This window comes from Botrytis porri (assembly GCF_014898465.1).
Source record: "Botrytis porri strain MUCL 3234 chromosome Unknown BPOR_008, whole genome shotgun sequence".
Taxonomy (NCBI): domain Eukaryota; kingdom Fungi; phylum Ascomycota; class Leotiomycetes; order Helotiales; family Sclerotiniaceae; genus Botrytis; species Botrytis porri.
Window position 1 is genome coordinate 606,567 of NW_024066082.1, and position 15,622 is coordinate 622,188.

The window sequence follows — 15,622 nt, forward strand, 5'->3', positions numbered from 1 at the left end:
GCACAAGAGAGGGTTTCAAGGAGGGGTAACCTTAGCTTTTGGGAATAACTTCGCGTGGTTTCCAGTAACAATTTAAATTCTGGCATGATGAGCTATAGTATTTCAGAGATCTAGCTAACCCGTATCGAAAACCATTACTCCAGGACTATCATTTATTCGTCATTTCTCATAAATCATCATAAGTTCTCATCATCGCTAGATTTCTGCTTCTTTGTAGCAGGTCCCTCATCCTCGATTGGCTCCTCAGTTGGAACTTCTGGAAGCTCAACCTTGCTCGCTTCTGAACTATCCTTGGCCGAACCAGCACCCTTTACTAACACGGCTCCATTCTCAGCAGATTCAACTTCATCGACTTCCTCCCAATCATCGTCGGCGTTAGATTCGGCCGTTGGAAAGATACGTCTGTAAATCTAATATTAACAAAATGAATCGTCACCAAACTGAAGGAACTTACGGAATCCATTCGTTGTAAGCGGCAACATCCTTGGCAACGAAGGTGCAAAAAATGATCTTCTCCATGTTCGGACCCTTCTTGCTTTCAAGGAATCTTCTAACAGCCATGAGGGCGACGGGGGCAGCTTCATCACTGGGATAACCATAAACTCCGGTGCTCAAGGCGCTGAACGCGATAGTCTTGCAACCGTTCTCGACCGCTAAATCCAAGCTTGCACTGTAGCATCCTTCGAGATTTTGTTCCGAGACTTCAGGCTTATAGCTATCGTAGACCGGTCCGACAGCATGGATGACTTTCTTACAAGGAAGTTCATAGGCATCGGTGATCTTTGCTGAGCCAGTCCTGCAACCGTTCAAAGTTCGACATTCCCTTAACAAACCGGGTCCAGCAGCGCGATGAATAGCTCCATCAACGCCCCCACCACCCAGCAAAGAGTTGTTGGCGGCATTAACAATTGCGTCGACTTCGAGATGGGTGATATCACCACGAATCAAGCCGATGCGATCATTGAAGAATTGATTTGGAGTTGGAGGTAATTCGTCTGCATCAGTTGCTTTGTAGGGAGTCAACTTCTTCAGATGATAGAGAAGTGATACCGTTGGTATCTCGGTAGCTGATATAATAGACATGATTGTTTTGCTCCTAATCATCTACAAAATGATGTAATGTAGATGTGAGTTTTTGTTTGGAGAAAAAAAGTCGGTTTAAAAGGAAGAAAGAGAGTAATGTGGTTAATGTAAGTCAAGGCTACAGTATAATTAAATATTACATTGTAGATAGTTATTATACCTACTAAAAGTATTCACTAGGAAGGTCTAGGAGATACTACGTAACACAAGGCTACAGCTGCCTACCTACAGCTATGAGACTTTGAGTATGCACGGACTCCCGTATTTTTGCTCCAGCCACCGGCCGCTAATTAGTAAGTACTGCCCAGGTCCACGTGTGGTTAAGCAGCTAAGCCACTAAGCCACCCTCGGCCTACTGTTCGTATCCCTGTAAAGATATCGGGATGTCGGTGCTTTCAGCCCTCTGCTTCCAAACGTTTTTGACTCATTGTTGAACCCCTCCATCTCAGTTGAACCAAAACAATAATAAGTGGAAAATCTTAATCACCTCTGAAGCTCCTAGACCTCGACAAATTTTCAAAGTTTTCAGAGCATTCAACTATACCAGAATCTAATCGCCTTGATCTTATCGTTCAAGATGGCGGACGCAATTACCGAAGGAACGGCCAAGCTCCAGCTTGATGAGGAGACAGGTGAGATGGTCTCGAAGGCCGAATTGAAGAAGAGATTGGCAAAACGTGCGAAGAAAGCAGCACAAGCAAAAGCAAAATCAGCAGCACCACCCAAAGAAGCTTCTGCAACCAAACCTAATAAGCCAGAAGAGACCAAAGCAGCAGAGCCATCAAATGTATTCGCCCAAGGATTTCTCTCAGATGTGTACAAGGAGCGTCCTGTCAAACCAGTCTTTACTCGATTTCCGCCTGAACCTAATGGATACTTGCATATCGGTCATGCAAAAGCTATTGCTGTCAATTTCGGATTTGCTAAGTATCATGGTGGTCAGTGTTATCTGAGATTTGATGACACCAATCCCGAAGCAGAGGAAGAGAAATATTTCACAGCGATAAAGGAAATGGTTTCGTGGTTGGGTTTCACACCTTACAAGATTACACATTCTAGCGATAATTTCGATAAACTTTACGAGAAAGCAGAGGAACTTATCAATTTAGGGGGGGCTTATGTTTGCCATTGTGGTGGTAAGAACTACTTCGCGTATGCTTTTGACACTGGCAAATACTAATTTCTTAATCTAGATGCTGAAATCAAAGCTCAGAGAGGAGGTGAGGCACGAGGCCCGAGATTCAGATGCGAGCATGCAAACCAATCGATCGAAGAAAACTTGAGAAAGTTTAGAGCCATGCGAGATGGCGAATACAAACCCAGGGAGGCATTCTTGCGTATGAAGCAGAACATTGAAGACGGAAACCCTCAAATGTGGGACTTGGCAGCATACCGAGTTTTAGATGCTAAACATCATCTAACAGGAGATAAATGGAAGATTTACCCAACATACGACTTCACTCATTGTCTTTGCGATAGTTTTGAGAACATCACACACTCGCTTTGCACGACCGAGTTTATTCTATCGAGAGTATCGTACGAATGGTTGAATAGTACACTGAAAGTATACGAGCCTATGCAGAGAGAATATGGTCGCCTAAGCATTACTGGTACTGTTCTTTCCAAGCGAAAGCTCAAGAAACTTGTGGACGAAAACTATGTGAGAGGATGGGATGATCCAAGACTATACACCCTGATTGGAATCAAAAGACGTGGTGTCCCTCCTGGAGCCGTCCTTGAGTTCATTAACGAACTAGGAGTAACAACTGCTCCTACCAATATTCAACTCGCTCGTTTCGATCAAACTGTTCGTAAGTACTTGGAACTCACAGTTCCCAGACTTATGTTAGTTCTGGATCCTGTACCCGTCGTCATCGAGGATGCCGAAGAGCTAGAACTTGACATCCCATTTTCACCCAAAGTACCTGCAATGGGCAGCCACAAGGTCAAGTTGACTAAAACTGTTTATATTGAGAGAAGTGATTTCAGAGAAGTTGATAGCAAAGATTACTTCCGTCTCGCCCCTGGAAAATCCGTCGGCCTGCTACATATTCCATACCCAGTCAAGGCAATTTCATTCTCCAAGGATGGAGACAAGGTCACTGAGATTCGAGCCGTCTACGATAAGGAGGGCAAGAAGCCAAAGACTTATATTCATTGGGTTGCCGAGGGTTCGAAGAACGTCGAAGTCAGAATATTCAATAGTCTCTTTAAGAGTGAAAAGCCAGATGATGCTGAAGGTGGTTTCTTGAATGACATCAACCCTGATAGCGAAGAGGTTTGGCCTAATGCAGTTATCGAGTCTGGATTTGATGAGGTACGAAAACGAGCTCCATGGCCAGAAGCTGCTGGAGAATCAGAGCTCGGAAAGGGAGGCCCCGAATCTGTCAGATTCCAGGCTATGCGTGTAGCATATATGGTGAGTCGTTTCCTGAATCTTCTATTTATTTACAAACTTTTCTAATTATCTCTAGGCAATGGATTCGGACTCAACGGATGATAAGATTGTATTGAATCGTATTGTCAGTTTGAAGGAGGATGCTGGAAAGTAGGGAATTAGGGGCCATTACGTGAGGAGACGAAAGGATGTATCAGTTGAGACGTGCATGGGATACCACAAGTGAAAGATTTGTTTATGAGAAAGTTGCGTATCAATGAAAATATACCAGCATTGAGAGACAGAATCATGCGCAGCAATTGAAGGCAATATCGAGTGAAAGGCGAATCATAAAGAATTCAAGAATTTCACTTCAATGTCCTTGCATGAAGTGGTCAGTCCTTTCTAGGTCAAAAAGTTTTGTTGCACATTTGAAATTAGAATCATCGAGAGATACTTGGTTGATTAATTCTTTATTTCTCAATTAGAAAGACTTGCATTTTTTTGCGACAGCGCACTTCACTATCACTACCATATCTTCCACCATGCTAGTTTGCACTGATTCTGATAGGAGATGAGAGAATGATTCGATCACTTGGTGATTATTTTCAAATATGGTATATAATAAGCATGTACTGTACAAGGTCATAAGCTACGTGTGATGTAGGTTGGACATAGCAAGAAATTCAAAATTACTTGCTCAGAGAACCTCCATAGATCCCGTTACTTCTCTCCCATCAACACGGTGCTACCCTATATCAAAACCCTAAACATCTCATATACTCTCTCCTATTCGCATCACCCTTACACACCATCCTCTATGGTTCGGCGTGCCTCTTTCGCAAAAGTTGCCTCTTTCATAAAAGGACTTCTCTTTCTAATCTCCTCTTTTTTGACCAACAATAACACCGGAGCTAGACCTAACACTAATGCTACGAATCCTAGTAAAGAGCTTCCCCATTGGAACCCTAAGTTAGTGTAGAGTGCTGGACTTGCTAGTGGCAAGAAAGCCCCAAACGTATTTCTCCCCAATGACGCTGCCGACAGCGCGGAAGCGTTGTACTTTTCGTAGGAATCAGTCAGATAATTCACTACAGCTAGGTAGATGGAATATATTCCAAAGCCGACACAACCAATACCGAGCGTGGAGACAATCCAGGGAAGAAAAGGGTAGGATGACCAACCATACCAGAACAGACCTGCTGTAAATAACAGAGAACCGGGAATGGAGGAATGGAGCCGGGCTTCTGGGATGGGTGTTCCTGTCTTGGAACGTTTTGCGGACTGCAGATATAGATGGTCTTGAATCGGATTTACAAGAGTAGCGATAATGGCACCAACGCTAAGAGACAGTTGAATGAGGGTGGTCTGAAAGGTGTTATAGTTGTAATTTGTGGAGAAGATTTGAGTAACGGAGGATTGGAAGAGGAATAGCAGACCCCACGCGAATGACACCCAAAGAGTTTGCGAAAACACGACCCATTCAGTGTAAAGCATCTTGATTGGACGCTTGAATGAGACCTCAAGTCGAGTGGCTACAGATGGCATATCAATCTCAGCTTCCGCATAGCGTGGCTCTTCGTCTGGATTATTTTTGCGCCATTTCTTGGCTTCTCTGGCTAAAATTATATCCCCTCGAGTTTCTACCAAGAGGAACCAGAAAACGGGTAGAAGCCCGCCAGTGATGATGAGCAGAACCCAGTATATCCATCGCAATCATAGTTTCGAAGTTCTGTGCAGCTCCACATGGTATCAAGAAGATGAGAAAAACAATATATGCACCAAAGTATCCAGGTATACGAGCTGAAGTTTCCGTCAACGGAACAAATAGTAAGGGAACTATTGCAGCCCCAATATTCCAGGAAGTTTTAGCGAAGAATAAGTAGGGAAACCCAGAGTTGCTGAAGTTAAATAGAGCACTCATCTCGTCGTTTCCTGCACCGTATACACCTGCTGGGACTCCGAAAAGAATGGACCTGTAAAGAGCCTGTTAGAGGAAGCATCAATTATTCAATGGTTACTCACACAATAAGGACAGCTATAGCTAGCCTCCATTTGAGCAATTTGGACCAATTGAATCGGTCTCATTCAGTATTTCTCTTCGCCGTGCATTGGGAGGAGGGCGGCCCATTTACGGATTTCTCAGATCATTCTCGCCGCCCCAGTCATAAAGCAAAGTCCCATCTGTTTTCGTTCCTCCTGACGACTCTTTTCTATGGTTAATCTAGTACTACCATCTATATCTTATTGCTAACATAAGAGGTAGCAAGAAAGTCCGAAAAACCCACTACTTCTCCCATCCTCATAAGGTGTACCTGCGTGGCCGTTGGTACCAGTTTGAGTATCAGCCATGGCTTTCGTAGGAGTTGAATTGTTAGCGGATTCTTATTCAATTTCCTCTTGGTAGTTATAGGGAGTGCTTGATGTTCTCATAACATCGGTTGATATGTCATTCAAGGCATAAGTCATTGTAAACCGATGGGTATGGGAAGTTTCTTATATCTATTACACCAGAGATCTGAAGCTTCGAATACCAGTTTGTGCCTATCTTTGCCAATGGCTTGATTACACTTCCTTTCGTGCTATACGTATGACCATAGCCAATCTAAGTCTCCATGCTCATCGACGGCAGTTAAAGTTTTTTACGATGACAGCCACTCCGCTTTGCACAGCTCTCCTACTAAGCTGTGATGTCATTTTAGAGTTTGAGGAAATCTCGAGTCGGGTTAAGATCGGAACCGCCCTCTCCTTTCCAGCAGAGTAGCTTGATCTAGCACAAATGTGGTTATAAATATTTTAGATTGAAATCAAGGTGTGTTCTCGCACCGGGCTAATCCGAGATTCATCCATTGATCGTAAAACAGGAAGAGCTAAGCGCATCTGTATTCCCCTGAATCTGTTCTCATTCACTTTCAGTAAGCGAAAACATTACAGGACTATCGGTGAACACTCCAGTAATTTACTTCGATAAAAGTATTTAGAAACTGCTGGAGTTCCCTTTTATCAAGCTAGTTTTTATTTTCTTACTTCATATCACTATTAACACATGAAAACGAGTGCAACCCCTTCAAGTAAAGTCAACGGCGGTGCACAAGAAGCTGGAAGGAAAAGGGTCATTGATCCGTCAGAAGTGGTGTAATCGCTCGAACTTACCGTCACCGCTGTCTGACTCCAACAAAGATATAGAGGGGAACGGAGTTTCGTATCATAAGAACAACTGTATAACATTTTCTGTTCTTCCGGATGCCTGGCTCAGAATATCTATGGTAAAATGACATTCCGAATTGAGAACAATCAAATACATATTTAAGTTCAAGAAAAAGGAAGCAGATAGTAAATGGGTATGTTGTCAGGATGAATCATTGAATGGGAGCATGCATGGCAATATCCATTTATCTAATGAATAGGCGATGGGCTACAGCAGTAACAAGCAAAGATCACTCGAGTTTGGGATTCGTGGAGACACATGAATCGAAATAATGTCAATGAAAACTGGGTTGCATGCAAATAAAATCGAGACTTGGACAATGTTGGTATTTAAATTGAAAAGCCATCACGTGAGCACGCAGGATGGTTTCTTATGGATTTATTACTTCTAGAAACGGGATATTAAAAGAGCGAAATATAAGCGTTCTGAAACCTCCTTACCGCACCCTATAAGTTTTGTAATAAAATACCTATAAAATGACTTTTTTTTTTTATAAATTAAAAAAATTAATATTTTTTTCAACTCAATAAATTTTATTTTTAAAAATTTAAAATAAGTAATTAATTAAAGATTTACCTTCTTAATAATCTTACTATCTACGAGAATTATAGTATTATATATATATAAAAAAACAAAACTCTTACTTAGTAAGACTCAATTTAAGCGATCTGATTTATTATAATGAATTTTGATTTTATTAGTATAGTATAATATCTAAAAACAATAATTGTTTTTTCTAATAAAACTATCTTAATCGAATTAAATAAAAAATTAAAAAAGTAGTAATTATACAGATTAGATTAAGAGCTTTTAAATAATATAGTTTTTATAATTCTGAAGAACCTATATAAAGAATTAAAGCTTATTAATTTTTTTGATGTTATTAATAGTTATGTATATGATATATATTATATATAAACAAGTATATATATATATCTACATTCATATCTTAATATTAATTAACTTAACTAAATAAGGAATTTATTATTATTAATATTATTATTATTATTATTATTATTATTATTATTATTATTATTATTATTATTATTATTATTATTATTATTATTATTATTATTATTATGATTATGATGATTATTATTATTATTATTGTTAAAAAGATTAAAAGGGTTAAAGAAATTAAAAGGACATAAACTAACTTTACTTATAAGCTCCTAATATAATTATTATTCAAAATTGTATTTAAATTTCTATAATAATAAAAACTATTAAATAATACTCTCTCGAAAAGTAAGGGATCTGATGTTACAACGGATTAGTAACAGGCTGTAGAATCACTGACTTATAGGCTATAATGGTATTATAGGCCTCAGTGATTCAGCTGCAGTATTGTTACGACGGCATCCAACATACCGCGTCACATGATCAGAAAGTCACGTGATGGACCTAGAGGATCTAGGGGATCGAAGAATAAACATCTAGATCCATAGGATCCAGAGGATCCAGACAAGACAGAACTGTAGGTTCTGCAGAGCAGGAAGGTCTATATAAGAGAACAGATTTCATTACAATGTAGAGCTTCGTGCTCAAGAACAATCATTAGTTTCATTACTATAGTTACGAGAATTGCAACCAGTTACAACCTTATTGAATTCCTACTTGAAGTCTAGTCTAAACCACCTCGAGAGATCTCTAGACACTTCCACGTGACCCTAGAGGCAGCTCCCGTAACAAGTATACCAGGGGTCATTAGGCACCCAAGGAAAGCCTCAGGTATGTATATAATATTAATTATAGAATATCTTAGAAATCTAAAATATAGTTTTTAGGATAATAGGTTCTAGGAAAGACAGAATATAGTAAACAAAAAGGTTTTATTAGAATTAATAATATCCTAAAGGATTAGCCTTAGGACAAAAGAATAAGCTAAAACACCAAGAATTATAGAATTAATATCCTATGATAGATAGTTTAGAAACAATAATATTCCAGGAGTAACCGGCTGTTTTAGTTATTCAAATAAAACAAAGATTTATATAAAGAAATAGGTTTCATTATAATATAAAGCTTTATGCTTAAGAACAATCATTAATTTCATTACTATAATTACAAGAATTGTAATTAGTTACAACCTTATTAAATTCCTATTTAAAGTCTAGTCTAAATTACTTCAAAAGATCTCTAAACACTTCTACATAACCCTAGAGGCAGCTCCCATAACATCTGAGGGCTCGCAGACTCCTAATATTATATATAGTTAAAAAATTAAAAAAATTATTAAAAATTATATAAATTGAAAATTGAAAAACTTAAAAATTTCTAATTTGTAATACTTTTCCTATACAAAATAAGCGACTTTTTTTAGAAAATTTATGATTTTTGTCTTTAATAACTTGTAACTTCTTTAATCAAATAACGTTATTTAAAAATAAATTAGATTTTTTTTGTATTTAATTAAGATATTTACTAATTTATTTTAGCTTTTTTTATTGTTTAACAGAAAGATTCAATAAATAAACAGGGGGTATTAAAGTTGAAGAATTAATGGTTTTAGCGGAAAATTGAAATCTGTGCGGTGAGGAGGTTCCAGAACTCTTATTCCAGCTCTTCTGAATTACAGACAACTTCTCATCTTGTATTGTATTAGGCTACAGGAAGTGTGACACCAGACACTTACCTGTAAGTTATTATTGGCTCCCACCGAACGCCACGCTGAAAAGGATGCCAAACATGACAAACCGCTCTCGGAGACGAAGGTACTAAGTACTATCTCAATTTCGACTGCTAATTATACAAATACCTATAGCATCGCGAACTCAAAGTTACATTCATCACCATAAAAACACTCATCATGACGCTGTATACACCTCTAGACTCAGATCTGTGCCAGATCCGGCGTCTGACCCTTCAGCCAGCTGTCAACTTAGATGATCCTCTCAATAGTCATCTTAATGTCATGTCTTTGGAGTCGATCCCAATTTTTGAAGCTCTGTCGTATGTATGGGGTTCAACCACACCAGCTAAGAATATCAACCTCGGTGATCGCCTGGTTGCTATTGGTCCAAATCTCGACAATGCTTTACGCAACCTCCGTCTTCCTGCCGCACCTTGTATCCTCTGGGTTGACGCTTTATGTATAAATCAGGATGATCTCAATGAACGTGCATCGCCGGTTGCGCTAATGAGGTGAGTCTACTCCAACGCAACCACTATATTGATATGGCTCGGACCAAAGGCAGAGGGCAGCGAAGAAGCAATGTGGAGTGTTGAAAGATTCGACATGGCATATTGGCAAACATGTGATTTTTAAGCCCAACTTATGGAGATCTCGTTTCAACCCTGGTTCGCACGGATTTGGACGGTGTAGGAGTTCGTCATGGCGAAGCATAGCGTCGTGGATGGAAGAATGAAAAGTCCTCTATTTGGATGTGGAAATGTTTGGGTCGAGTGAGTCAAAGGCAATTTATTATTCCTAAAACATCAAATGAGCGTCCAAGAAATCATGGACATTTATACTACGGAGTACTTGCTTGAAATCTTGGTCACAGACTCCCAGATCTCTGAGAAAGTTTCTGAGTACTAGCTGAGTGACTGCTAATATATTCATTCTAGATGGTTACCATTCATCACAGCATGGGCACATTTTTCAGCAGGCTTGGGCACCCGTACCCGACCCAGCGTTTTTGACCTCGCTGAGTATTTACTCTACCCTATAAGCATATAGTAGGGCAGATACCCGGAAAAATCGAAGAAATTGACAGATATTTAAGATATTCGAAATAAATATTTTATAATCGTCTTATAATTATCGTTTAAAAAGGAGGTTATTTTTAATCTATTTAGTAATTCAAATCTATAAAATAATAATATTGAAATTATAATAATAAATACAATTCTTTATTCTATATAGAAATTTTCTTTATAATAAATTTAAATTATAAAAAAGTCACAAGTTAAATATATAATCTATATATGAATGTTTCTTATTATCATTTAAACTCTTTAACAGAATTATAATCGTAAGTATTAATTAATAATTGATTATTTAGATTAGAATTTATAAATTATAATAAGGAAATGAATTTCTATTTGATTAATTAAAGAATCTAGCAATTTGATAAATTCAAATAATATTTACTCATGAATATATTCGTATTCGGCATTATTTTTCGGATATTTATCTTATTCAAAAATATATTATAGATTAGATATTCATCGAAATATCTAGAAAAAATATTCGGGTATATTTGAGTAAACTTTACTCGGTGTTCAACCCTGTTTTTCAGATGTTAGAAACATTATAGGAGATAAATATAAAAGAGTGTGTCATAATACAGTGGTAGAGACCTTTCGACCCGAGTAGATTCAGACTGCTCATACAAGAACAGTGGGCACAGAGCAGGTTTCTTTAGAAGGTGTGATCATAGGGCTGAGGAGCGCATTTGGCAAAAACTTCTTGCAGAATTTACCGTCCCAGAGATAGCAGAATATATCCAGCTCAATCCAGTAGTATGGAGAGCTGTCATGAGACATTCTCAATACGATTCTGTCGAAGCGAAAGCATTTTGGAGAAGAATGGAGCTCACGAAACGCGTTCTAGTCACATATCATGGATTCCTCATGCACTCTCGTGGCACTATCTATATACGAAAGGAGTCTCTCACCCTTGGGACGGTCTTAAAAGGCACTATGAATTTGCGCTCTACCGATCCACGCGACAAGATATATGGTATTCTCGGCTTGCTAAGCGAGAAGGCTAGAGCCGCAATTCCCATTGACTACCACAAGCCGCAAGAATGGACATTTGTACCGACGATTACTTACATCATACAGCAAGTATTTTTGCGTGGGAGTTATGTAAACCACGATTGGGAATGGCCTGAAGATGTCAGAGCCACCGTTTCCATGGACGGAACTACACTTTGCGCCTTCATGGCCAGCTTTGGTCGCGTTACACATATTGTTTCATTCGTCGATGGAGATCGTGATTACTACGTCTCGCGATTCAAGGGGATTGAGGCCCTTCTTAACGCTCAAGCACCTGGAAGTGAACCACTTTGGCGCACACTTATTGGTATCCGCAATACCGATCAGAGATCGATAGTAAAATACCCCGGAATCTTTGAAGTATTGATCGGGCGAGCTCCGGAGCAGGATGGCGAGGCGCAAAAGATGTTTCAAGACGCAATTTTGCCTATTGTTCGGAAACGCAAGTTCTTTGTCACAGATAAAGGGTTTGCAGGTGTGGCTACACCGATGATTCGGGATGGCGATACAATCGCCATTATAGCGGGAATGGGTAGGGCAGCAATCCTCAGAGACAATGATTCCAAGGAATTGGAAATTGAGGGGAGGTTAGACGAAGGGAGAGAATCTAAGCGGGTCACGGGGTTTGCATATGTGGGATGCCATGGTAGAGCTGGATTTGAGTCTCTGGATAAGGAGAACATAGGAGATCTGGGAAGAAATAGTTGCATTGCGAGAGATCTAGAGCAGTGTCATAAGTTCAGTACCCCACTTTTCAGCCACCCCACTTTTCGGCCACCTCATAAAATATATATATACAATTTTTAAACTTCAATAATTCAACAACTATCCAACTACAATACAATCTTCTGTAGTATCAATTTTATATATACTATTAGAGTCCACCCTATTAATTTCATGATCATTAGCTTCGATTTGAGCCTAATATATAGCCTTAATCCCAGAAAACTTCGAATTTGGACTAGTGTTAATCTTCCTTTTTTTTTTAGGTATAATACATTCTAATTTATATTCTAATTCCTTTATTCAATGTTTAGACTTTATAATTTTATAGTCCTTAGTATCAAATGCTTTTTGAATCTTTTGAAAAAGTAATTGATGAGTGTATAAGTCTGTTTCTTTTTCAGATTTCAATATTAATATATATTTTTGTAGATCATTTGCTTTTTGTAGTGTTTCTTATTGAATCAAAGATGAATCTATATTCCATTGAAGTATGAAATCATTATTTGAAATCGAATTCAGGCTTTGAACTTCTTTATTGCTATTTTCAAGCAATAATCTGAACAAAAGAGGCTTAGTGCGGTTTTGAGGCTATAAACCTGAAGCTCTTTATCCTGAAGTGATATTATTCAGAATTAAATTCTTTAATTTTGCTTTCTAATAATATACAAGAAAATCCCTTTTGTTTATAAGTATAGAATTAGATAGTGAATCTAATTTATTGAGCTTATATTGATATTTATATTTTAGAAAAGAGAATATTAATAAATCAAGAGGTTGTAGTATATATGATGTATATAAAGGAAGGAATAAGAGGTGTATATTGTTTTTGAAGTATTCAAGTATAAATTGAGTGGTTTTATGGCTTCTATGTCTGTCCAAAACAAGCAATCTAGCCTTTTTTAAGTCAAAAGGAGCGGTTTGAGGAATAAAGACCTCTTTTAGCCATACTAAACCTGTTTCATTAGTAGTCCATTCATTTTCTGTAGTATGGAACTTCCAATCCTTATATATATCAAGTTCAGTAGAGAACCATTGTTGTTGAATACTTTTACCCTTATATATAACAAGGAGTAGTAGTGCTTTTCCTGTAGCAAAGATACACTCAATAAAAGAGGTCCAACTTCTTGTGCCAAGCTGCTTCTTTTGAATAAAGCATCTCTCAGCACTCCCAAGTACCATACCATTCAAGCCCTGGCCTTCCATAATACCAGCTTCATCCATATTCCATCTGTTTTCCAGCTTAATATGGATAATAGCCAGCAAGTTCAACTTTTCGAAGAACTTGTTAATAATTTCGATAGTAGTACCTGAAACACGTTGATTATTGATTCTGATTTGTCTTTTGGTTCGAATTTCAGGGTTTCTAAATAGGAAGTTGTGTATCCATTGTTTTCCAAGTGTAGGCTTATTCCCTTTCATTTTGAGGAGGGTTTTGTCAATTTCTTGTATTTACTAATGTGTAGGATTAATGTCTAAAACCTTTTGAATTAATATCCATTTGATTAATACTTTCTTTTATATCAAGACTATCTTTTGTATATTTTGAGTACCTTTTTGATAGAAAAGGTGACCTTTTATATAGCACTAAAGAGTAATATAACGTAAGTCATGACGTAATGCGTCTAATTGCGGGGAACCACTCTATTAAAATCTCAATTACTCAACAATCAACTATAATACAATCTCCAGTATCACTTTCAGATTCATCTTCAACTTCTTCTCCAATATCCTCTTCAGTTTCAGTTTCATATTCAATTACTTTCCCTTTCCCTTTTCCTTTTTTCATTGTCTGTACCTTAGTAGCTTTTTCGACTTCCACTACTGCATCACATAATTCTTGCGTAGAAATATGAAAATGACCCTTCAAAACTAGTCTCTTTCCTTTCTTACGTATCGTACGTTTCTTCATAATAGCTCGTAAATTATTCGCATCGTATTGATGAACAATACTTTGAGCTCGAAGTTGCTCACTCCTAATCATCAATTTTCGAATGTATTGACGAACCGAGGTTGAAAGAGTCGTATCATTTTCAATTGTTGAATTTAAAAGGTTATTTGCTGTTTGTAAGATTGCTACATCCGGGGGTGAGCTATTGACGAAGACTTGGTTAAAAATATCAAATTGGGTTGGTTCTTTGGATATTTCGACTTCGGGGGTAAACTCTCGACCCAGTGTACGGAACACTCTCTGTGGATTAAATGGATGTAACCCAGCTCCCCGCCATGCCGATTCGATATTTTGATGATGGCATACGTCGGCTCGAGCTTTAATATATGCCTCCATCCATTCAATCTTTTGTATTCGTACAAGTTGAGCTTGATTCAAATCAGAAAGTGCTGCGGTGAGCCGTTTTTTCAATGGACCGAAAACCGCAACATCAAGTGGCTGAAGCAAATGCGAGGTATGAGGAGGAAGTATAAGAAGTACAATTCGATTTTGAAGGCAGTGAGCTATAAAGCTTCCACTAATATGAGAATCGTGGCCATCGCAGATGAGAAGCCGATATTTGCCACCTGCTTTTGCACGAGTTGCAGGTTCGAAAACGCGTTTTAGCCATTCTAATCCATGAAGATTGCTTGTCCAGCCCTTTGTATTTGCTGAAAAGAACCAGCTACCAAGAACTTCCTTCGGAATCCAATTTTGAAGGACATTTTTACCTTTAAAAATCCCGAGTGGTGGAAGAATGGATCCATCCGCACAAATACACTCTACCATTGAAATCCACTCTTGACGGCCTGGATGTGCTTGATGTTTTGTACGAAGTGTAGAATCGATAATAATTCGAGTTGATTCCATTGTCCCAATTGAATGTCCAGATTCATCCATATTATATTCGTCTTTCTTCTCAATTCCATAATCCTGAATCGCTTTTTGATACGCGTCAAACCAAGTACTACATGTTTCCCTGGTTGCACCATCCATTCTTACAGATTCAATTCGACGGCCAATAACAACTGTAAGATGAGGATGTCGTTTGATAAATCGTGGAACCCATTTATGACCAAGAAGGTGTTGTGGTGGGAGTTCAAGGGAGTCAAATGAGAGGCAATCCAAATTATAAGTCCGTTTTGAACGTAACTCCTCAACCAATTCTTTTAACAACTAATGGCCTGGTGAATAGCCACTAATTGTCAATTGCTTTATCCACTTAAGAAGTACATTCTCTTGTACAGCAGAAAGTTTCTGTTGCGATTGACGTGCTTCAGAACGCGATGAACCCTCTTTGACGCGTCGCGTCACAGTATCTTTAGAAAGCCCCAGTTCTTTTGCAGCTTCATATGAAGACTTATACTTTCCATTTTGAACTCCTAATACTGCTTCAGAAAGTCGAGATTCCATTTCCTGCACTTTTAAACTTTTTCGACGGACCATTGTTGAATTGTTGCTTTTTTGATGGGGTGGTCCCCCACAATTAGACGCATTACGCCATTAGACGCATTACGCCATGACTTACGTTAGAGTATCCTATAATTCAAACCAGCTTTTCTGATAATCATACCTC

The 15,622-nt window shown here is 38.3% G+C and overlaps 6 protein-coding genes across 6 annotated transcripts; 3 read left to right on the top strand and 3 right to left on the bottom strand.

The window, feature by feature from the left end:
* Positions 1–54: 54 nt before the first annotated feature.
* On the bottom strand, positions 55–1,243 carry EAF01_006310 (uncharacterized protein). The gene is made up of 2 exons (XM_038914564.1): positions 455–1,243; positions 55–402 (listed from the first exon to the last, which is right to left on the bottom strand). Exons 1-2 carry the CDS (start codon positions 1,102–1,104, stop codon positions 177–179), a joined length of 876 nt encoding a protein of 291 aa, XP_038769519.1. The 5' UTR covers positions 1,105–1,243; the 3' UTR covers positions 55–176.
* Positions 1,244–1,660: 417 nt separating this feature from the next.
* Positions 1,661–3,635, top strand: EAF01_006311 (uncharacterized protein; the record flags this gene model as incomplete). The annotated part of the gene is made up of 3 exons (XM_038914565.1): positions 1,661–2,219; positions 2,277–3,502; positions 3,558–3,635. The coding sequence occupies 3 exons, from the start codon at positions 1,661–1,663 to the stop codon at positions 3,633–3,635; spliced, it is 1,863 nt and encodes a 620-aa protein (XP_038769520.1).
* A 629-nt stretch (positions 3,636–4,264) lies between these two features.
* EAF01_006312 (uncharacterized protein) lies at positions 4,265–5,812 on the bottom strand (the record flags this gene model as incomplete). Its single annotated transcript, XM_038914566.1, has 4 exons — positions 4,265–5,079; positions 5,243–5,436; positions 5,486–5,504; positions 5,749–5,812. 4 exons carry the CDS (start codon positions 5,810–5,812, stop codon positions 4,265–4,267), a joined length of 1,092 nt encoding a protein of 363 aa, XP_038769521.1.
* Positions 5,813–9,477: 3,665 nt separating this feature from the next.
* Positions 9,478–10,016, top strand: EAF01_006313 (uncharacterized protein; the record flags this gene model as incomplete). The annotated part of the gene is made up of 2 exons (XM_038914567.1): positions 9,478–9,812; positions 9,938–10,016. The coding sequence occupies 2 exons, from the start codon at positions 9,478–9,480 to the stop codon at positions 10,014–10,016; spliced, it is 414 nt and encodes a 137-aa protein (XP_038769522.1).
* A 1,134-nt stretch (positions 10,017–11,150) lies between these two features.
* On the top strand, positions 11,151–12,200 carry EAF01_006314 (uncharacterized protein; the record flags this gene model as incomplete). The annotated part of the gene is made up of 1 exon (XM_038914568.1): positions 11,151–12,200. The coding sequence occupies one exon, from the start codon at positions 11,151–11,153 to the stop codon at positions 12,198–12,200; it is 1,050 nt and encodes a 349-aa protein (XP_038769523.1).
* Positions 12,201–13,008: 808 nt separating this feature from the next.
* On the bottom strand, positions 13,009–13,538 carry EAF01_006315 (uncharacterized protein; the record flags this gene model as incomplete). The annotated part of the gene is made up of 2 exons (XM_038914569.1): positions 13,009–13,013; positions 13,073–13,538. 2 exons carry the CDS (start codon positions 13,536–13,538, stop codon positions 13,009–13,011), a joined length of 471 nt encoding a protein of 156 aa, XP_038769524.1.
* Between the last annotated feature and the right edge of the window lie 2,084 nt (positions 13,539–15,622).